Raw genomic sequence first — 16566 nt, 5'->3', positions numbered from 1 at the left:
ACAATCAAGCAAAATATAAAGTAAGTAAACAAATAAACAAACAAATTAAAATATAAATGAATTAAACCATAAATAATAAATTAATCTATACATTTATTAATTAAAGAAAAGAATAAATGATTAATAAATAAATAGAAAAAATGATTACTCATTAGAATAATTAATTAATGAAGAAAAGAATGTATTCATAAATAAACAGACAAATAAATTTCCTAATAAATAAATAAGTTACTTAGTTTATTAATAATTATTACAATTAAAAATAAATAAATAAATAAATACATAAATAAATAAATAAATAAATAAATAAATAAATAAATGAATAAATAAATTAATTAATAAATAAATAAACAAACAAATAAATAAATTAAATAAATAAATAAATAAACAAATAAATAAATAGATAAATAAATAAATAAATGAATAAATGAATGAATGAATGAATGAATGAATGAATGAATAAAAGATTAAATAAACAAATAAAAACTAATTTCAATGTGGACTTATTAATTCTTCGGCTTTTTAAATAAAATTTTATTGAATTATGCATAAATTTCTGCATCTGAGAATAGCACTACTAGTTTTCGTTATATATTCCGAATTTCCTCTCTGCTGTTTTCCGAACTCGATGTAAATTTTTTGCGCGCATGCGTTCTGCCTGGTTATAGAGGCTGGTTACGAGATGTAAAATTGTATTCATATTATACCTCCTCCCACAGGTGCTTGGGGACGGGAAGGTATAATGCCCTGATAGTATAATGCCCTGATTGACCTGATTGCATATATTTACTGAAATAAAGAGTTTTTATATGCATAAACAATATTATTTTTATTGGAAATTGTGAATATTATCATTTTCTCAAAGAATCATCAAGAAAATGCCAAATAAAATATTTTTATTTAGTTTTATTTGACAGAGAAAACTGACAGGGGTATAATGTCCTGATTTTAGGGTATAATGACCTGATGACCTGATAAAATGAAAACCTATAATAAAAGCAAGTTCTCATAATATTTGTTTCATTTTTCAAATCTGATTTATTTTCAGTACGATAAATACAGGTTTAACAAAAAGAATTTTCAAAAATATCGATTTTTAATTGCTCAAACGCGCTTTTAAAATTAACAAGGGGTATAATGTCCTGATTTTTGAATGCCCTGATTTTCGCTAATGACCTGATTTCAATACCTATTGTCTATAGTCATTCATTGAAGTTGATGAAAATATGAAGAATTCCCTAATAATTTGATGTTCATTAATTAATTCTTTTATTTCAGTCTTCATTCTACTTGCAGACACTTGTTTCTGTAATAAATTTTTGATCTATAGTATATAAATACCATGGATCAAAGATTAATTATAGAAACTGTCAAACAAGTGTACATGTCTCTGCTTAATTCTATTCATATTTTTAAGTAGACACAAAATGTATAATACACAATATCATGCACATTTTATTGTAGAACTCATTGTCATGCATTTTATTATGTTGTTCTAAGGTTTTTTGGACACAATAAAAAATCTTTGAAGTAACTACATTTGTATATATAATTTGATAGCTTTGGAAAAATTGATGAAGTTCTTTTTAATGAACAAAATTTATGAGAGACTGCATGGTAGGCAAATGTTAATTTCCAAATGCAAGAAAAAATGCAGATGTTTTAAATATACCTGGAAGAAATAAATGTTTTAAAACTTTGGGGAAAGCAATCTAATTTATATTTTTTTCTTATCTGTATTTATTTATTGTTTTAAAACTTACAAGCACTCAGGTTATTACTAAAGTAATTTTTATTATTAAATAATATATCGAATGAATGAAATATCTTGAGGATATAATTTTAAGTAGCTAAGGATAAAAAAAGATCACAGAAGTTTGTGTATCGATCTATCAATTTTACGAAAATTTTCAGTAAATATAAAAATTATGTAATATCTATATACTATTTAAAAAATAAATATATATTATAATTATTATTTACTTTTTTGTAAAATTGATAGGGATGCAAACTTCTTCAAAAAAAAAAAATTAAACATGTAATATACATGTATATGATCATATGCCAATATTCATCTGTAATATTCTACGGAAAATTGATCAATTAAAAAAAAACAGTTTTGATATTCATAAATTGCTTGTTTTTTTTATGTTTTTATTATGTCTGATAGTGTCAAAGAGAACATAGAGGCCATACATATCCACTTTACTACCTGGGGGTATATCCCATTTATGGCTTCTGTAATTATCACCTGTGTATTCCCAGTCAACCATGTTCTGCTGACCTCATAATTCATTAACACACCTCATAGACTCATAATTCTTTTATATGACCTTTAAATATTATATTAAAGACAAATTTATTCAATAATTAACAAAACATTTGAATTTATATACTTTTGATGAAATTTTGAATATGTCTAATGTCTAATAACTACATGTACAACTAGAAACTCTTGTTGCTACAGCAACAAAGAAGGTCTTCCGTTCTCCTCTATTTATCTACATAAATGAGCTTTAATCTATGTTAAAAAGGCATATATTTTTAATGATTGTGGGAAAACAATCAGCCGGAGGTGTAACTTACCAAGATTCTTCACTTTACTTTAGACAAGTATAGTCATTTTCAATTTTTTATCTCTTCCTGTGACGACCAGAAGGAACGGCGTACGCATTTTACCCTATATTTTTTGCCCTATCTTCATGTTGTTTTATTCATATAAGTTTAGTGTCTTGATCTGTTACAGTTTAAGAGATCTCGTAATATTATCTTCTCATTTTGAGGACAAATAATCACGTGACCGGAAGTAAATTTTTGGAAAGATATTTGAAGTTACTCTAGATATTTCAGTCTAAATAACATGTCCTAAATATTTATGGTATATTATAATACTAAATTTATGCAGTTTTTCTTTCATAAGCGGAAGTTGTCCATTTTGTTTCCAGTGGGACTGACATATTTCAAAACTACAAAAAAGATGCTACATGTATAATGTATTACTAAGAAAGATTCCATAAGAAAAGTTTTTATTCATTTGTTCACTTCCAGTGACAATTGGAAGTGACGGTGGACAATCTTTTCCTAACTAGTTTTGCCTACACATCAAGATCTACCACTTGTAAAAGTTTGGTGTCTTAATCTCTTACCGTTTACGAGATCTAGTTATGATAACTTCTCATTCTGAGGACAGGAAATCACGCAACCGGAAGTGAATTTTTTAAAGATAGTTGGCGTTTAACTTAAGACAGGTACAGTCTTAATAACATATCCAAAAATGATTACAAATACTGCATCTATAAAAAATATTTACTGGAAAGAAAAATACTCAGATTATGAAGCTTTTCTCTTACAACCGGAAGTTGTGTTCTTTGTTTTCTGTGTTACTGACTTTTTTCTACAAATAAGATGCTATTGTGTTATAAAAAAAAGTTTCCATAAGGAAAAGTTGAATTTTTGGACTTCTTTGATCACTTCCTGTGACGACCGGAAGTGACGACAGACGATCTTATTCACCATGGAATTGCTAACTCATCAGGATATACCACTTGTCAAAGTTTGGTGTCTTCATCTCTTACTGTTTAAGAGATCTAGCTATAATAATTTCTCATTTTGAAGACAGGAAATCACACGCAACCGGAAGTGAATATAAAAAAAAGTTGATGTTACTGTAGACATTTGCAGTCTGAATAACATATCCAAAACAGTTGCAAACACTTTATCTATAAAAAATATGTATTTGAAAAAAAATATTCAAATTATTTAGTTTTTCTCTTATAACCGGAAGTCGTAGTTTTTGTTTCCGGTGGAGCTGATATATTTTGAAACTACAAATAAAGCGCTATAATGTGATGCAATAAACGTTCCATAAAAGAAAAGATGAAATTTCCGATTTTTTGACCACTTCCTGTGACGACCGGAAGTGACGGCGGACAATCTTAACCCAAATGTTTTTCCCTTTTCGTCAAGATATAATACTCCTAAAAGTTTCGTGTCTACATCTCTTAACGTTTCAGAGATATAGCTATAAGAACTATTCATTTTGAGGACAGGAAATCACGCGACCGGAAGTGAATTTTCCAAAGATATTTGACGTTACTGTAGTCATTTGCAGTCTGTCTAACACTTCTAAAAATCATTTCGAAAACTTCATCCATAAAAAATATTTATGGGAAAGAAAAATACTGAAAATATGCAGTTTTTCTCTAATAACCGGAAGTTGTCGTTTTTGTTTACGGTGAGACTGACATATTTCGAAACTACGAGTAAGATGCTATAATCCGATGCTAAAAAAACTTTCAAAAAAGAAAAGTTGAAATTTTCGATATTTAAGAACACTTCCTGTGACGACCGGAAGTGACGGCGGACGATCTTAACCCAATTGGATTTGCCTACTTATCAAGATCTATCATCCCTGTAAGTTTGGTGCCTTAATCTCTTACCGTTTCTGAGATCTCACTCGGATTAAATATTTTTGAAAAAAGCGGAAATCGGACATATCTGACGACCGGAAGTGAATTTTGAAAAAATGAAAAAATCCTCTCGGGGTATTTTCATTCTGTATTATCCCTGGAAATTTCAGGAAAATCTGTCCAGCCATCTCTGAGAAATCTTGCCGACAAGATTTGGGGGAAAAAATAATAAGAAGAATAATAATAATAAGAAAAAACAGTAGAATCACTATAAGGTCTTCCGTCTGAAACGGAAGACCTTAAAAATACAGGAATTGAACATTGGGGCGTAGGTTAAACAACCCACCCCACCCCCACCCCTTCCCGAATTTTTGATTTAGGCCAATTTACTAAAAAAAAAGAAAAAAATTTAATTGTGTTTTAAAAGATATTCAACAATCAAGTCATTCCAAAATATTAGGTCATCAGATTATGTATCGGGTCATTTAAAAATATCAACAACTAGGTCATCAACTTTTTTTTTTACTATTATAATAAAATTCTTAAAATCATTTTCCTTTAAAAGTACATAGACTGTAAGTTCCAGTACAGAATCATCAAATATTATGAACAATTCCACCAATAATTTATTATCACATGCATGCATGTTTTACATGTTTCTATCAATATGCTTCATTTGTATATGCCTTTATTTTCTCAAAAATTCACTATATATTTTTTTTTCAATATTTTTTTTCTAATATCTAGATTAAGATTATATAACTTAGATTATCAAGCAGTTAATTAAATCACACATTTACATGTAAATCAGGTCAATCGGCATTATCAGGGCATTCAGAAATCAGGACATTATACCCCTTGGAAACTTCAAAAGTGATTTCCAACAATATACAATAGATAATTTAGCCTACACTGAATTAAACTACTTTTATATATGATCCTTAAAAATTATTTAATCAAATTGTAAATTTTAAGTTTTGCTAAGTTGGGTTTATTAGAAGTTTTTATACTATCAGGTCATCAGGTCATTATACCCTAAAATCAGGACATTATACCCCTGTCAATTTTCTCTGTCAAATAAAACTTAATAAAAATATTTTATTTAGCATTTTCTTCATGATTCTCATAGAAAATGATGATATTCACAATTTCCACTAAAAATAACATTGTTTATGCACATAAAAACTCTTTATTTCAGTATATATATGTAATCAGGTCAATCAGGGCATTATACTATCAGGGCATTATACCTTTCCCTTGGGGACGGGACCCCCACCCATCCCCTTCGCGTTTCGTAGCCCAAGGATTCTCTGACTTTTTTTAAAAATAAAATATTTTTGTATGACATTCTGGTATTCAAAAATTATTACAACCGAAAAACCCAATACTTTTATACGATACTAACACAGACCTATATACGCATCGCGGCAACGTTTTGACTCAGGACCCCAGGAATTGCGAGGATGCAGATGATGAAATGGTCCTACTACTGGGAGTCTCTTTTGAAACATTTTATTTAGTTGCACACAGTTGTTTAAAAAGTGTTTAAGATTCTCATTTTCACTGAATAATATTATGTAATATCCTTTATTTCCTAAATGAATCCAATATTATTATACAGGTGCTTTGAAACGGGACCCCCCCACCCCTTTTCCCACGTGTCTTGTACGATAAGGTTTCTTCGATTATTTTTTTTTTATATAAAATATATTTGTTTGACATATTCACAAAGTATTGCAACTGAAAATTCCAAAATTTAAACTATAACTAGCCTTTCATACTCTCTGATACTTAAACAGAACCCGTTCTGTTGTAGAATCGGAGAGTATGAATTTTTGAATATGGCATACAAAAACATTTAATTTATTCCTTTAAAAAATTCAAAGAACTTTTGGGGAACGGAACATGGGGACGGGGTCCCGATCCTAAGCACCTGTGTATTAATTATAGACTTTCTCTTATGTATGCATAATTTACAGCCACGTAGCATCGTTTTTGAAAAGGGGGGGGGGGCAGCCAGAGAATTTTTTTTTTACTTACCTGAAAAAGTTGATAAGCAAAAAAACAACAACAACAAAAAAAGGAAACTTGCCCAAAGTCGAAAATCCTATTAGGGGGTGGGGGGGGGGGGTAAATGCCAACTTTTTTCAGTACCATTTATTATACTACACTTTCTGTAGTTGGGGGGACCAGCCTTTCAATGTACATTTCCTATAGTATAAGTAAGGTTGGGGAAAAAAGAAGGGGGGTCAGGCCCCCTGCCCCCCTCCCCCTGTTGCTACGTGCCTGATTTAATTAATCAAGGTGCCGTCAGTACTCGCTGTGCAGTGGAACCTTTAAAGTAATTATGACGTCATAGTGAATTTTGAAAACACCCAAATGACTGAATTCCCCGCGACCTTAGTGACGTAACAGCTTTTTAACGTGATAAACAAACATGCTTTGGAAACGGCAAAATGTTGAGAGAAAAAATCAAGGAGTTAGTATAGAGGCAAAGAACGCATTCGGGGCATAGAAAATTAATTTACCTCCTGGCTGGGAACTGTGGTCACATAGTTAGATTTTGGAAGTTTTTCAACCCAGGGAGTTCCCGTCTACAATGTTTGAATCTGCGAATGAAAAGTAAGTTTTTGTTTATAAAATTTAAAAATCGCCTAAATTCAGGTTAAAAGTTGTTTTATTTGCTATTTTTTACATTTCAGATCCAATATATATATTTTCTGTATGTCAAAATCAGATCTAACATTTAGATCTAGATATGTTCTATCGTTAAAATGATAAATGTTCTTCGTGCCCGGTGGTGAGAACCTGTCCCGAGACACAGATTTTTCCATCTAGGAAAATTAGGGGGGGGGGTCTAACGTAAAAAAAAAAAAATCAACTACCATGACATTCAATAATCAAGGACCCGTTTTACAAAAGAACGCACGACTCACACTTAGATTAATTGTAAAATCTTGCAAAATAAAAGGCTCTGTTAAAAATTGCTCGCATAAAAATATTTTTACCAAACTCTTTTTGAGAAGATTAAAACCATTTTCAATAATAACTAATGGGTCCCTGATGAATATACGGACCTAAGAAATATAACAATTTTTATTCATTTATTTTTTTTTGGGGGGGGGGGTGTAAAAGACAGAAAATCATTTTTTTTCAGGAATAGGTCCAGGGTTTTTTTCCCCAGGAACTTCCCGGGAGGGGGTGTTGAAGGTCACTTTTTAAGTTACTTTAACATAAGAACAATTATAACTCGGCAAATTCTAGAAGGATTCTCAAAAAGCTGTCACAAACTGACGGTATGCTCATAAGATTGTACCTTTGTTAATCATATTCAAAGAATTTTCAAAATGATGTCATTGTGCTGTATTTCGAATTCAATATTTTCAAAGTTATAAAATGGATTCGCAATAGAAGAAAGTCAAATCCTTACATAAGTTTCACTTTATTTACTTTTCCGTTCAAAATTCAGTTAAGGTCAGATGACACGTTCCTCAAATATATGTTTTGTATCTCTTGGTATTATATAAAAAATTATTCATATTTGTCATTTTCTTTTGATTTTTACACTGTTCTTAAAATGTTTTTAAATATAAGGGAAACCAAAAATTGTGTTATAGGCCATTTAGAGGATTATCCATAAGGGTTATATAAGAAATATGACCCTATGGTATCTTGGCCAAATGCCTGGTAAGGTACCCTAATTTTTTGTGAGGAAACTTGTTTAAGTACCTATACTTCAATGAAAAATTATTACGAAAAATTATATATTTTTGAGGAACGTGTCGTCTGACCTTAAGCTACATACCATCATATACATTTTCTTTCACAGTTTTTTAAGTGCTTGATTCATCATTGTATTTTTATTTTTCAGATTCAAAATTGGACCCTTGAACAATTCACCATACCCCATGCTTGGTGATGATCAAAACAAGGTAGATATATATTTTGTTAAATTGTTGAACATTGCTGTAAATATTTTTTTTTATAAATCTATACATGTAATTATGAATAATTATTTACAAACGTTTGAGATTGGTCAACAGGTATCCCTGATTTTTTGGGTTGTTTGTCCTTCTCCATTTCAGATACAATGTATATATTTTTTAAATACACGTATAAAATATTCACATTTCAAAAAGCAAGAATGATTTTAGTCGATATGATAGTTTTCTGTAAAGTACATTTTTGTTATATCTTTATTAAGTTAATAAAGCCAAGGAGGCAAAGCTAAATTTTAATTTTTAGTACTAGATGATTTTTTTTTTCAGATCACCAATGCTTACATTGAGGATTTTAAAACAGTAGGTTTTGGCCGCAAAGATTCGCAAAAATATCCCTGGTACAACAACCCTTTTGACCCTAGAATGTAAGTTTTTGTCTTCTTTGTTTGTTGTTAAACATCCCTCTCAAGAATATTTCACTCAAATTGAGATGCTGAAAGCAAGTTTCGAAAAAAAAATATTGAACATTGGTTTTGGTTAATTTTGACAGGTCTTTCCATGGTTTTCAACATTGTCTCTTCAAGCAGCAAGATGAAAAAGACAATGAACAAACCAAAGCCAGACTTACAGAAAATGTTTTCTTGGCTCTTGACAACCCATCTGCTGTAATGAATGACTATTTATACGGATACAGAGAGTACCTCAAGAACCTCTCGGGGCTGCCCACCATCCAAATCGGGTCCGGAGATGACCCAGGCGACATAGTACACGACGACGGATCTCAGGAATGCAAGCGTCTGTTTCAGCGAATCCGCTCACAGTCCGTAAGATCCGTGTTTCCAGTGGAAAATGAAGCTCTGGAAAATGCTGCTCTTGGGAAGGCGCTCACGGAGACAAACTGTCAATTAACAGAAAATCATAGTCAGCCTGACAGAATGGATCAGCTCTGCTTAAATCCATCTCCAGATCTTTCAAAGTATCAAACAGGCAACGCAAATGAAAGTTTATTGCAAAAGTCACTTGAAAAGTTATGCGACGGGATTGCTGAGGAGGCAAAAGAGACTGACCAAATATTGATCCCTACCTCACGTGCAGCAGTAAATAAACCTCAGACTCCTCCGGGGTTTTCCTCCAAGAATTTGGCAAACAATGGAGGGTGTTTTGAAACTGCACATGTAATCAACGAAACTGCTACGAAAGACTCGACACTCGAAGAGAAAACTTTTAATCAATATTTCTTGACGAAAGATAAACATGTAACAGACGATAGCTCACATTTACAAAAGGAACGAAAGGCAGCAGAGAAAATACATCAGTCTTCATCGTCAATGTCCAGAAATTTACAAGAGGCGATAGCAAAACTTATCCCTGAAGAAGTTCATGACACGAAGTTAACAAGCGGACAACCAGACAAGCATATACCGAGTGGACAACCTAACAAGAATTTACCGAGTGAACAACCTGATACGGAGATACCAAGCGGACAACCAGACAAGAATTTACCGAGCGCACAACCGCACGAAAAGTTACCAACCGAACAACCTGATAAGAATTTACCAAGCGGACAACCGGACAAGAATTTACAGAGCGGACAACCAGACAAAAGTTCACCGAGCGGACATCCAGGCAAGAATTTACCGAGTGGTCAAACACAAGTCCAGCAACCCACAGAAGAAGAGCAATCAAAAGACAAAAAAATTACGCATTTATCAGACATTAGTGGAGGAACGACTCCAGTTTCCAAAGAATCGAGCAACTCAAGGTACATCTTTTTATTCTCTCTTTGCAGACTACTTTATTTAAAATGAAATAAGGTATCATTTTTCAGATGTACTTGTTTTTCATTGAGATGTAAAACGGGTTGGTCATCAAACGTGATGTTAAATCCCATAAAGCCCGAAGGGCTTTATGGAAGATTTGATCATGTGTCAACCCGTTTTACATCTCCATAAAACTCAAAAATGATACCTTATTACTTATATTTACATTTGTGACTTATTTATACTTTCTATTTGCCTTTTAACGTGTGAAATGCGTTAATTTTTCAAACCCAACGGCATGTATGTAATCCACTAGACGCGCGTCGACCCTTTATGACGTCACAGAGAAATTACGTGGAACGTTTATCCAAACGCACATCTTGACCTCTTGACCCCAAACCTGTATTTACACAGTTATAAAAACGCTTGCCTTCAGTAATTTGTTGCCACATGAGACAACAAACGTTATGCCGCAGTATTATGTAAAGGAAAACATTTGCAAATGTAAATATTGATCGATAAATGTAAAGTTTTACTAAAAGAATTCCACTCATATATGCACACCCAAATATACTAGTACTATAATTCAGATGTACTTGTTTTTCAGTTGGGCTGAGAAGCTGTTTTACAAAGATGTAAATGGAAAAGAAAAGTGTTCCAAAGAAGGGTAAGAATGTCATCAAACGAAATAAAGACTGTTAGAAGCAACCCATTAATTTCATTAAAATCCATGTAATATTTCAGGTAATAAGTTTCTATGTTGTAGGAAATCTAGTCTTGAAAATATTAAAGTAAATGTGGCAGAGAAAGCATCGAAGACAATCAAGTCCAATTTAAGGCCAAATTCAGAACCCTTCATTCCACCATCGCTCGCCTCAAAGTCTAACAATGCACTGCAAGTTCAAAACAAAACTTTATTTCCACACGAGGTAAGATATGTCAACTTACAGTTTTACTATACATGATAATGATTTAAGAAAAATACCAAATCACGTACATTTACATTCAATCCTAATGATGCCATTTGCTTTGCAGGATTTCCAACCGAGACATTATGCCCAAAACCTTGTACCACACGCACAAAACAACTACCTTCCTAACATTCAGCCCGCACCGTACCCACAACAACTGCCATCACAGAGTCTGTACTTTCCAACAAACGTACCACCCCCTCCAGTTCACGGTTTGGCCCCTGTTATTGCTCAACAGAATTATCGCAATCCGCATGAAGCATTCCAAAACGCGAACTGGTTTAACGACAATGGTATCGTGGCTCCGGCTCCTCCGGATTACAAGAGATATCAATTCCAGCCGCCTCTTCAGAGCCCATTGATTCCTTCTGTTGTGCAGAACAACCAACTGTTCAACCAGAATTACCCATACAACCAAGGGTTGTTAAATTACAACACACCAGATAATTTGTTGCCACATGACATGACAACAAACGTTATGCCGCAGTATACATTCGGTCGACAGCATTTATTGTCCTCCACCTTCCAGCAGAAAAATCAGCCCCAGCATTTGTATGCCTTTAGGGAATCCCGTAACAGTTTCCCTTACAATTTCAACAACAACAACACGACTAATGACAACAACAACAACAATAACAACAACAATTCGTCGTCAGACAGAAGCGCTAGTTGTCTTGAAACAGAAGAGCGCGTCATTCCGCATATTGAGTTCCGTCGGAGTCGGAGCTGTGAGGATTTGGTGTTAGACGGCTTCAAAGGACGAGCCCGGCCCAGGGCTATAAGGTCTAACTTGATAAGGATTTATCCCACCAATAGTTGACTTTTTCATGACTAGTTTCTTGTTGTTTTTCGACCAAAATATACTCAATGATTGTTAATTATTTGATTTTCTAACTTGGTTTTTTAAATATAAAACTGTTTCATGGCTTGTTGTTGTATTTACTATTTGTAAATAAGATATACAACAAAGTTCCACATATTGCTCAGTATACTCTTTACTACACATCCGGACTTGACCAATCCACGCCAAGATATCCTGTCCTACGTCCAGGGTGAACTCGATAGAAACATTCATCTATGAGCTTATGACATTGGCTTTAAGCGACCTTAAGTTCTTTGGCTTTTTATCATTTTCCTAGCTATATTTTTCTTGAAGGCTCAGGTGAGCTTTTTGATCAAAATTTTTTCAGTCCATTGTTTTCAAAAATGTCGTACTATTATATGCTTATTTAAAAATGAAAAGTCGTTAACTTTTCACATTTTCGATTTCTTCTCAAGAACCACTGGGCCAATTTCAACCAAACTTGGCACAAAGTATCTTTAGGTGAAGGAGATTCAAGTTTGTTCAAATGTAGGACCAAGCCCTTATTCAAGGGGAGATAATTCAGAAATAGTGTAAATTTGATGGTATGTTTTAAAAATCTTCTTCTCAAGAACCACTGTGCCAGGAAAAATGAAACTTACAGGGAAGCATCCTCAGGTAGTGTAGATTCAAGTTTGAACAAATCATGACCCCCAGGGGTGGGGCGGGGCCAATGGCCGATCAAAGTTTTACATAGAAATATATAAGAAAATTCTTTTAAAATCTTCTTCTCAAGAACCACTGTGCCAGGAAAGATGAAACTTATAGGGAAGCATCCTCAGGTAGTTTAGATTCAAGTTTGTTCAAATCATGACCCCCGGGGGTAGGGCGGGGCCACAATGGCCGATCAAAGTTTCACATAGAAATATAAAGGGAAATTCTTCAAAAATCTTCCCTTCAAGAACCACTGTACCAGGAAAGTTGAAACTTATAGGGAAGCATCCTCAGGTAGTTTAGATTCAGGTTTGTTCAAATCATGACCCCCTGGGTAGGGCGGGGCCACAGATGGCTGATCAAAGTTTTTTATATAAATATATAGGAAATTTTGTTAAAAGTCTTCTTCTCAAGAATTAGCATTGGCATAAATGATCATATTTATATGGAAGCATCTTCATGTAGTGTAGATTCAGATTTATTCAAATCATGACCCCTGGGGGTAGGGCGGGGCCACAATGGCCGATCAAAGTTTTACATAGAAATATATAGGAAAATTCTTTAAAAATCTTCTTCTCTGGAAAAGCAAAGGCATGAATGATCATATTTTTATAAAAAGCATCTTCAGGTAGTGGAGATTCTACTTTGTTCAAATCATGACCCCTGGGGGTAGGGAAGGGCCACGATGGCCGATCAAAGTTTTGCATAGAAATATATAGAAAAATTGTTTAAAAATCTTCTTCTCTGGAATAGCAAAGCCATGAATGATATTTTTATGGAAGCATCTTCAGGTTGTGTAGATTTAATTTTGTTCAAATCATGACACCTTGGGATAAAACGGGGACACAACATGAAATCCAAGTTTTACATAGAAAAACATGTAGAAAAATCTTTAAAAATCTTCTTTTCAAAAATAGCAATGCCATGATTATATAGTCCTATTCATATGGAAGCATTCTCAGATAATGTAGATTCAATTTTGTTCAAGTCATGACCCCTGGGGGTAGGGCGGGGTCACAGTGTAAGTTGAAATGTAAAGGGCAATAAAGCCATAGGTAGTCAAAGAAATATGCAAGCATCCTTAGTTAGTGTAGATTCAAGTTTGTTCAAATCATACCCTCTCCTCTTAAGGATTGTTTGGGACCACTATTGGGTTTCAACTTTTTAATAATAAACTGATTTATGTTTTTTTCCTAACCACATTGCTCAGGTGAGCGGTGTGGCCCATGGGCCTCTTGTTAAAATTACTGTGGAAAAGAACAACTAAAACCAGTTTGAATATGAGAATAAAAGTTTTCTTTCAACTTGTTGGCATCAACTCAATGGTGTTAATATTCATTCAAAGAAAGCAAAAATTAGGTTGCACATGAAAATAATGATTTTTGCATTCATTTCAGCAAAACACTGCAAGATTATTGAAGATACCATTACAATTGCTAGAAATTATTTGATGAGATAAAATGTTGCATTATACAAACTGGATGAACTGATATTTTACAATGATTTTTCAAAAGTTTGATCAGTTGAGTGTTCATTAGATTAGCACTCCATAGTACATTCAGTAATGTACATTTAAACACCAAAACTTCTCCTCTGCTTTAAAGGGCTTGGAACCTTCTGCTTGAAATAAATGTTAATTCAAGCAGGCAGCATTAAAAGTTTTGTGCCTTTTTTCAGTTTTTTTCCTTTCTCTTACACTTTTTTTTCTGTTTTTTTTTCTTTTTCTTTCTTTTTTTTTTTTTTAAATTTTTTTTTTTTTTTTTTTTTTTTTTTTTTTTCTTTCTTTCTTTTTTTTTTTTTTTTTTTTTTTTTTTTTTTTTTTTTTTTTTTTTTTTTTTTTTTTTTTTGTTTTGGAGTTTTTTTTATTTTTTTTTTATTTTTTGCACAAAACTTGCCAATGAGATTAAAATAATTTCACATTTCCAATTCAAAATTCCACACTACAATTCATAATTTCACATCAACAATTCACAATTGCATTGATTTAACATTAACAAAGCACAAATATATTAATATTTACAAATCACAATTTAACATTTTAGAGGCAAAAAACTATTTTACATTTTCAAATGCAATTTTACAATTTTATATTCATTTCTTTCACTGCATATTTAGTCACATCAGTATATAGGGCATTCAATTCCACAATAATCTAATAACGAAAAGGTGACAATACAAATTATTCTTTCTACAACAGCTGACAGAATTTACACATTTTATGAATACTTATGTCATATTTAAAAATCATTACATCTTGAACATATTTAACTTCATCAAAACAATTAAAATAATGAACTATTATCTCATTGGCATAATAATAAAAAGATGTAAATTAAAGATCGACAAAGCAGCCTCCAACTAGTCCCTTTCAGCTTCTCCTCCCCGGGCCAGCCTGGCTACCGTGGCGGCGAAGGAACTTAAGTTCCAACCAGTAATGGCCCAGGGTATCGACAAAGCCTACTTACAACTAGCCTTCAACTACTTCATCTAAACAATGTGGATATATAGCTATAATGAAGAAAAGAAAAAAGAAAAGTGGGGGGTCAGTGTAGGAGGAAGACGGAGTACCCGTAGAGAACCCACGTGTCCGAATGGGCGACCCCATACCCTAACATAATTCGGACACCCTTTACAAAAATACATATTTTTTTAAGTAGTCTTTGAAAAAAACATTGTTAGTTTGTCACTAGAAAGCGTTTACATCAGCTGCTCTGAAGATGTGGATTAATCCTGCATTAATTAATTAAGTCCTGCTTCTTCATCCACACACATGATCTCAAGGATGTTCCTTCTAAAATTTTCTTTGATTTTCTGCAAATGAACAATAGGCAAGAGGTAATTAACAGGTTTGAATTAAAAAAAATTGAGAAGAGACCTACATGCCTCATAGCTCACCTGAGCACTAAGGCTAGGAAAAAGCAGAAATCAATCTACTACTGTAGATCACCATATTTTCATGACACCTTATTTTAATGACTTAGCTAGCGAAACAAAATCTACCCTAGCTGTGGTTTCTGTTGTATATAAACATTAATAATATAAATATACACGAGAATAAATTTTTCGCCAGCAGACAGTCCCTTTTGAGAAATTTTCACTCATATGGCAATGCAACATTTTTTCAGTGGAGGGCTACAAATGTATAGACCTATATACTTGGTGTTAAGGCAATTGAGCAGTGAGGGATTTTTTTTTGCACCTACTGCAACATGGCACCTCAGTTTATATGATCTGAGTGAAAGACTGGTCTCCTTGTCCCACACTAGGATTCAAACCCACAATGGTAGGATCAGCTCCTTACTATGCTACTTTATACCAGATGCTCTTAAATACCATTGTACCATGCAGCAACAACACAAAATGTGAAATTTAATTAAAATTTCACAGCGTAAATTACAGCAGATGTAACATTCTGGTGTTTTATACCACTTCCAGAGGTAAATAAACAGTAGGAAGGTCAAACATGTTAATCAATGTGCACAGATGAGGTCTCGGTGTTGACTTTTGCAGCAACTTGGTGTGCATCTGGTCACATACTGCATCAGTTTTAGCATGATAACACAACATGTGTTTATAGAATGTAATGCAAACAGGCTTAAAGAAGACCCAATGAATACAACATATTTTAAAAAAATTTTAGGGATGTCAAAATATTAATTTTCCTTAGTTGAACATTCAATTGCATCATTAGAACAATAGTCGACTATCATAGTACAGTGTTTATTAATTGAAATAAATTGGAAAATAGAAATAAATTGGAAGACGAGAACTGTAAACACACACTATCCACACCTCTGGTAATTATTTGTTAAGTTTAAAAACTCCAGGGCTTATGCAAATATTGTGTGTTTTTAGCATTTGAAATTCCTAGAGGTTATGAATATAACTGGTACAAGTCATTTAAATAATTTTCATAGTCCAGTATAGCATTGCATAATTTACTATTATAACAAAAAAGGTCAGGGATTG

At 32.9% G+C, this 16566-nt stretch overlaps 1 protein-coding gene across 1 annotated transcript; it reads left to right on the top strand.

Annotated features, from left to right (window-relative positions):
- The first annotated feature begins 6820 nt into the window (after nucleotides 1-6820).
- Nucleotides 6821-11959, top strand: LOC134241109 (hybrid signal transduction histidine kinase A-like). Its single transcript, XM_062723201.1, has 7 exons — nucleotides 6821-7031; nucleotides 8281-8341; nucleotides 8678-8775; nucleotides 8901-10112; nucleotides 10718-10777; nucleotides 10877-11039; nucleotides 11146-11959. The coding sequence occupies exons 1-7, from the start codon at nucleotides 7009-7011 to the stop codon at nucleotides 11899-11901; spliced, it is 2373 nt and encodes a 790-aa protein (XP_062579185.1). The 5' UTR covers nucleotides 6821-7008; the 3' UTR covers nucleotides 11902-11959.
- Nucleotides 11960-16566: the final 4607 nt, after the last annotated feature.

This window comes from Saccostrea cucullata, unplaced genomic scaffold (genome assembly GCF_032062105.1).
Source record: "Saccostrea cucullata isolate Sc308-1 unplaced genomic scaffold, CSIRO_AGI_Scuc_v1 ctg14381, whole genome shotgun sequence".
Classification (NCBI taxonomy): Eukaryota; Metazoa; Mollusca; class Bivalvia; order Ostreida; family Ostreidae; genus Saccostrea; species Saccostrea cuccullata.
Note: the sequence above shows the minus strand (reverse complement) of the source record. Positions and strands in the feature narration are given on the sequence as shown.

Bases quoted from the DNA above. Each gene is read 5' to 3' on its own strand.
- LOC134241109 (XM_062723201.1), top strand. From the start codon at position 7,009: ATGTTTGAATCTGCGAATGAAAA. The intron at 8,342-8,677 runs GTAGATATATAT...TTTTTTTTTCAG, and splicing joins TTGGTGATGATCAAAACAAG to ATCACCAATGCTTACATTGA. The intron at 10,778-10,876 runs GTAAGAATGTCA...TCTATGTTGTAG, and splicing joins GAAAAGTGTTCCAAAGAAGG to GAAATCTAGTCTTGAAAATA.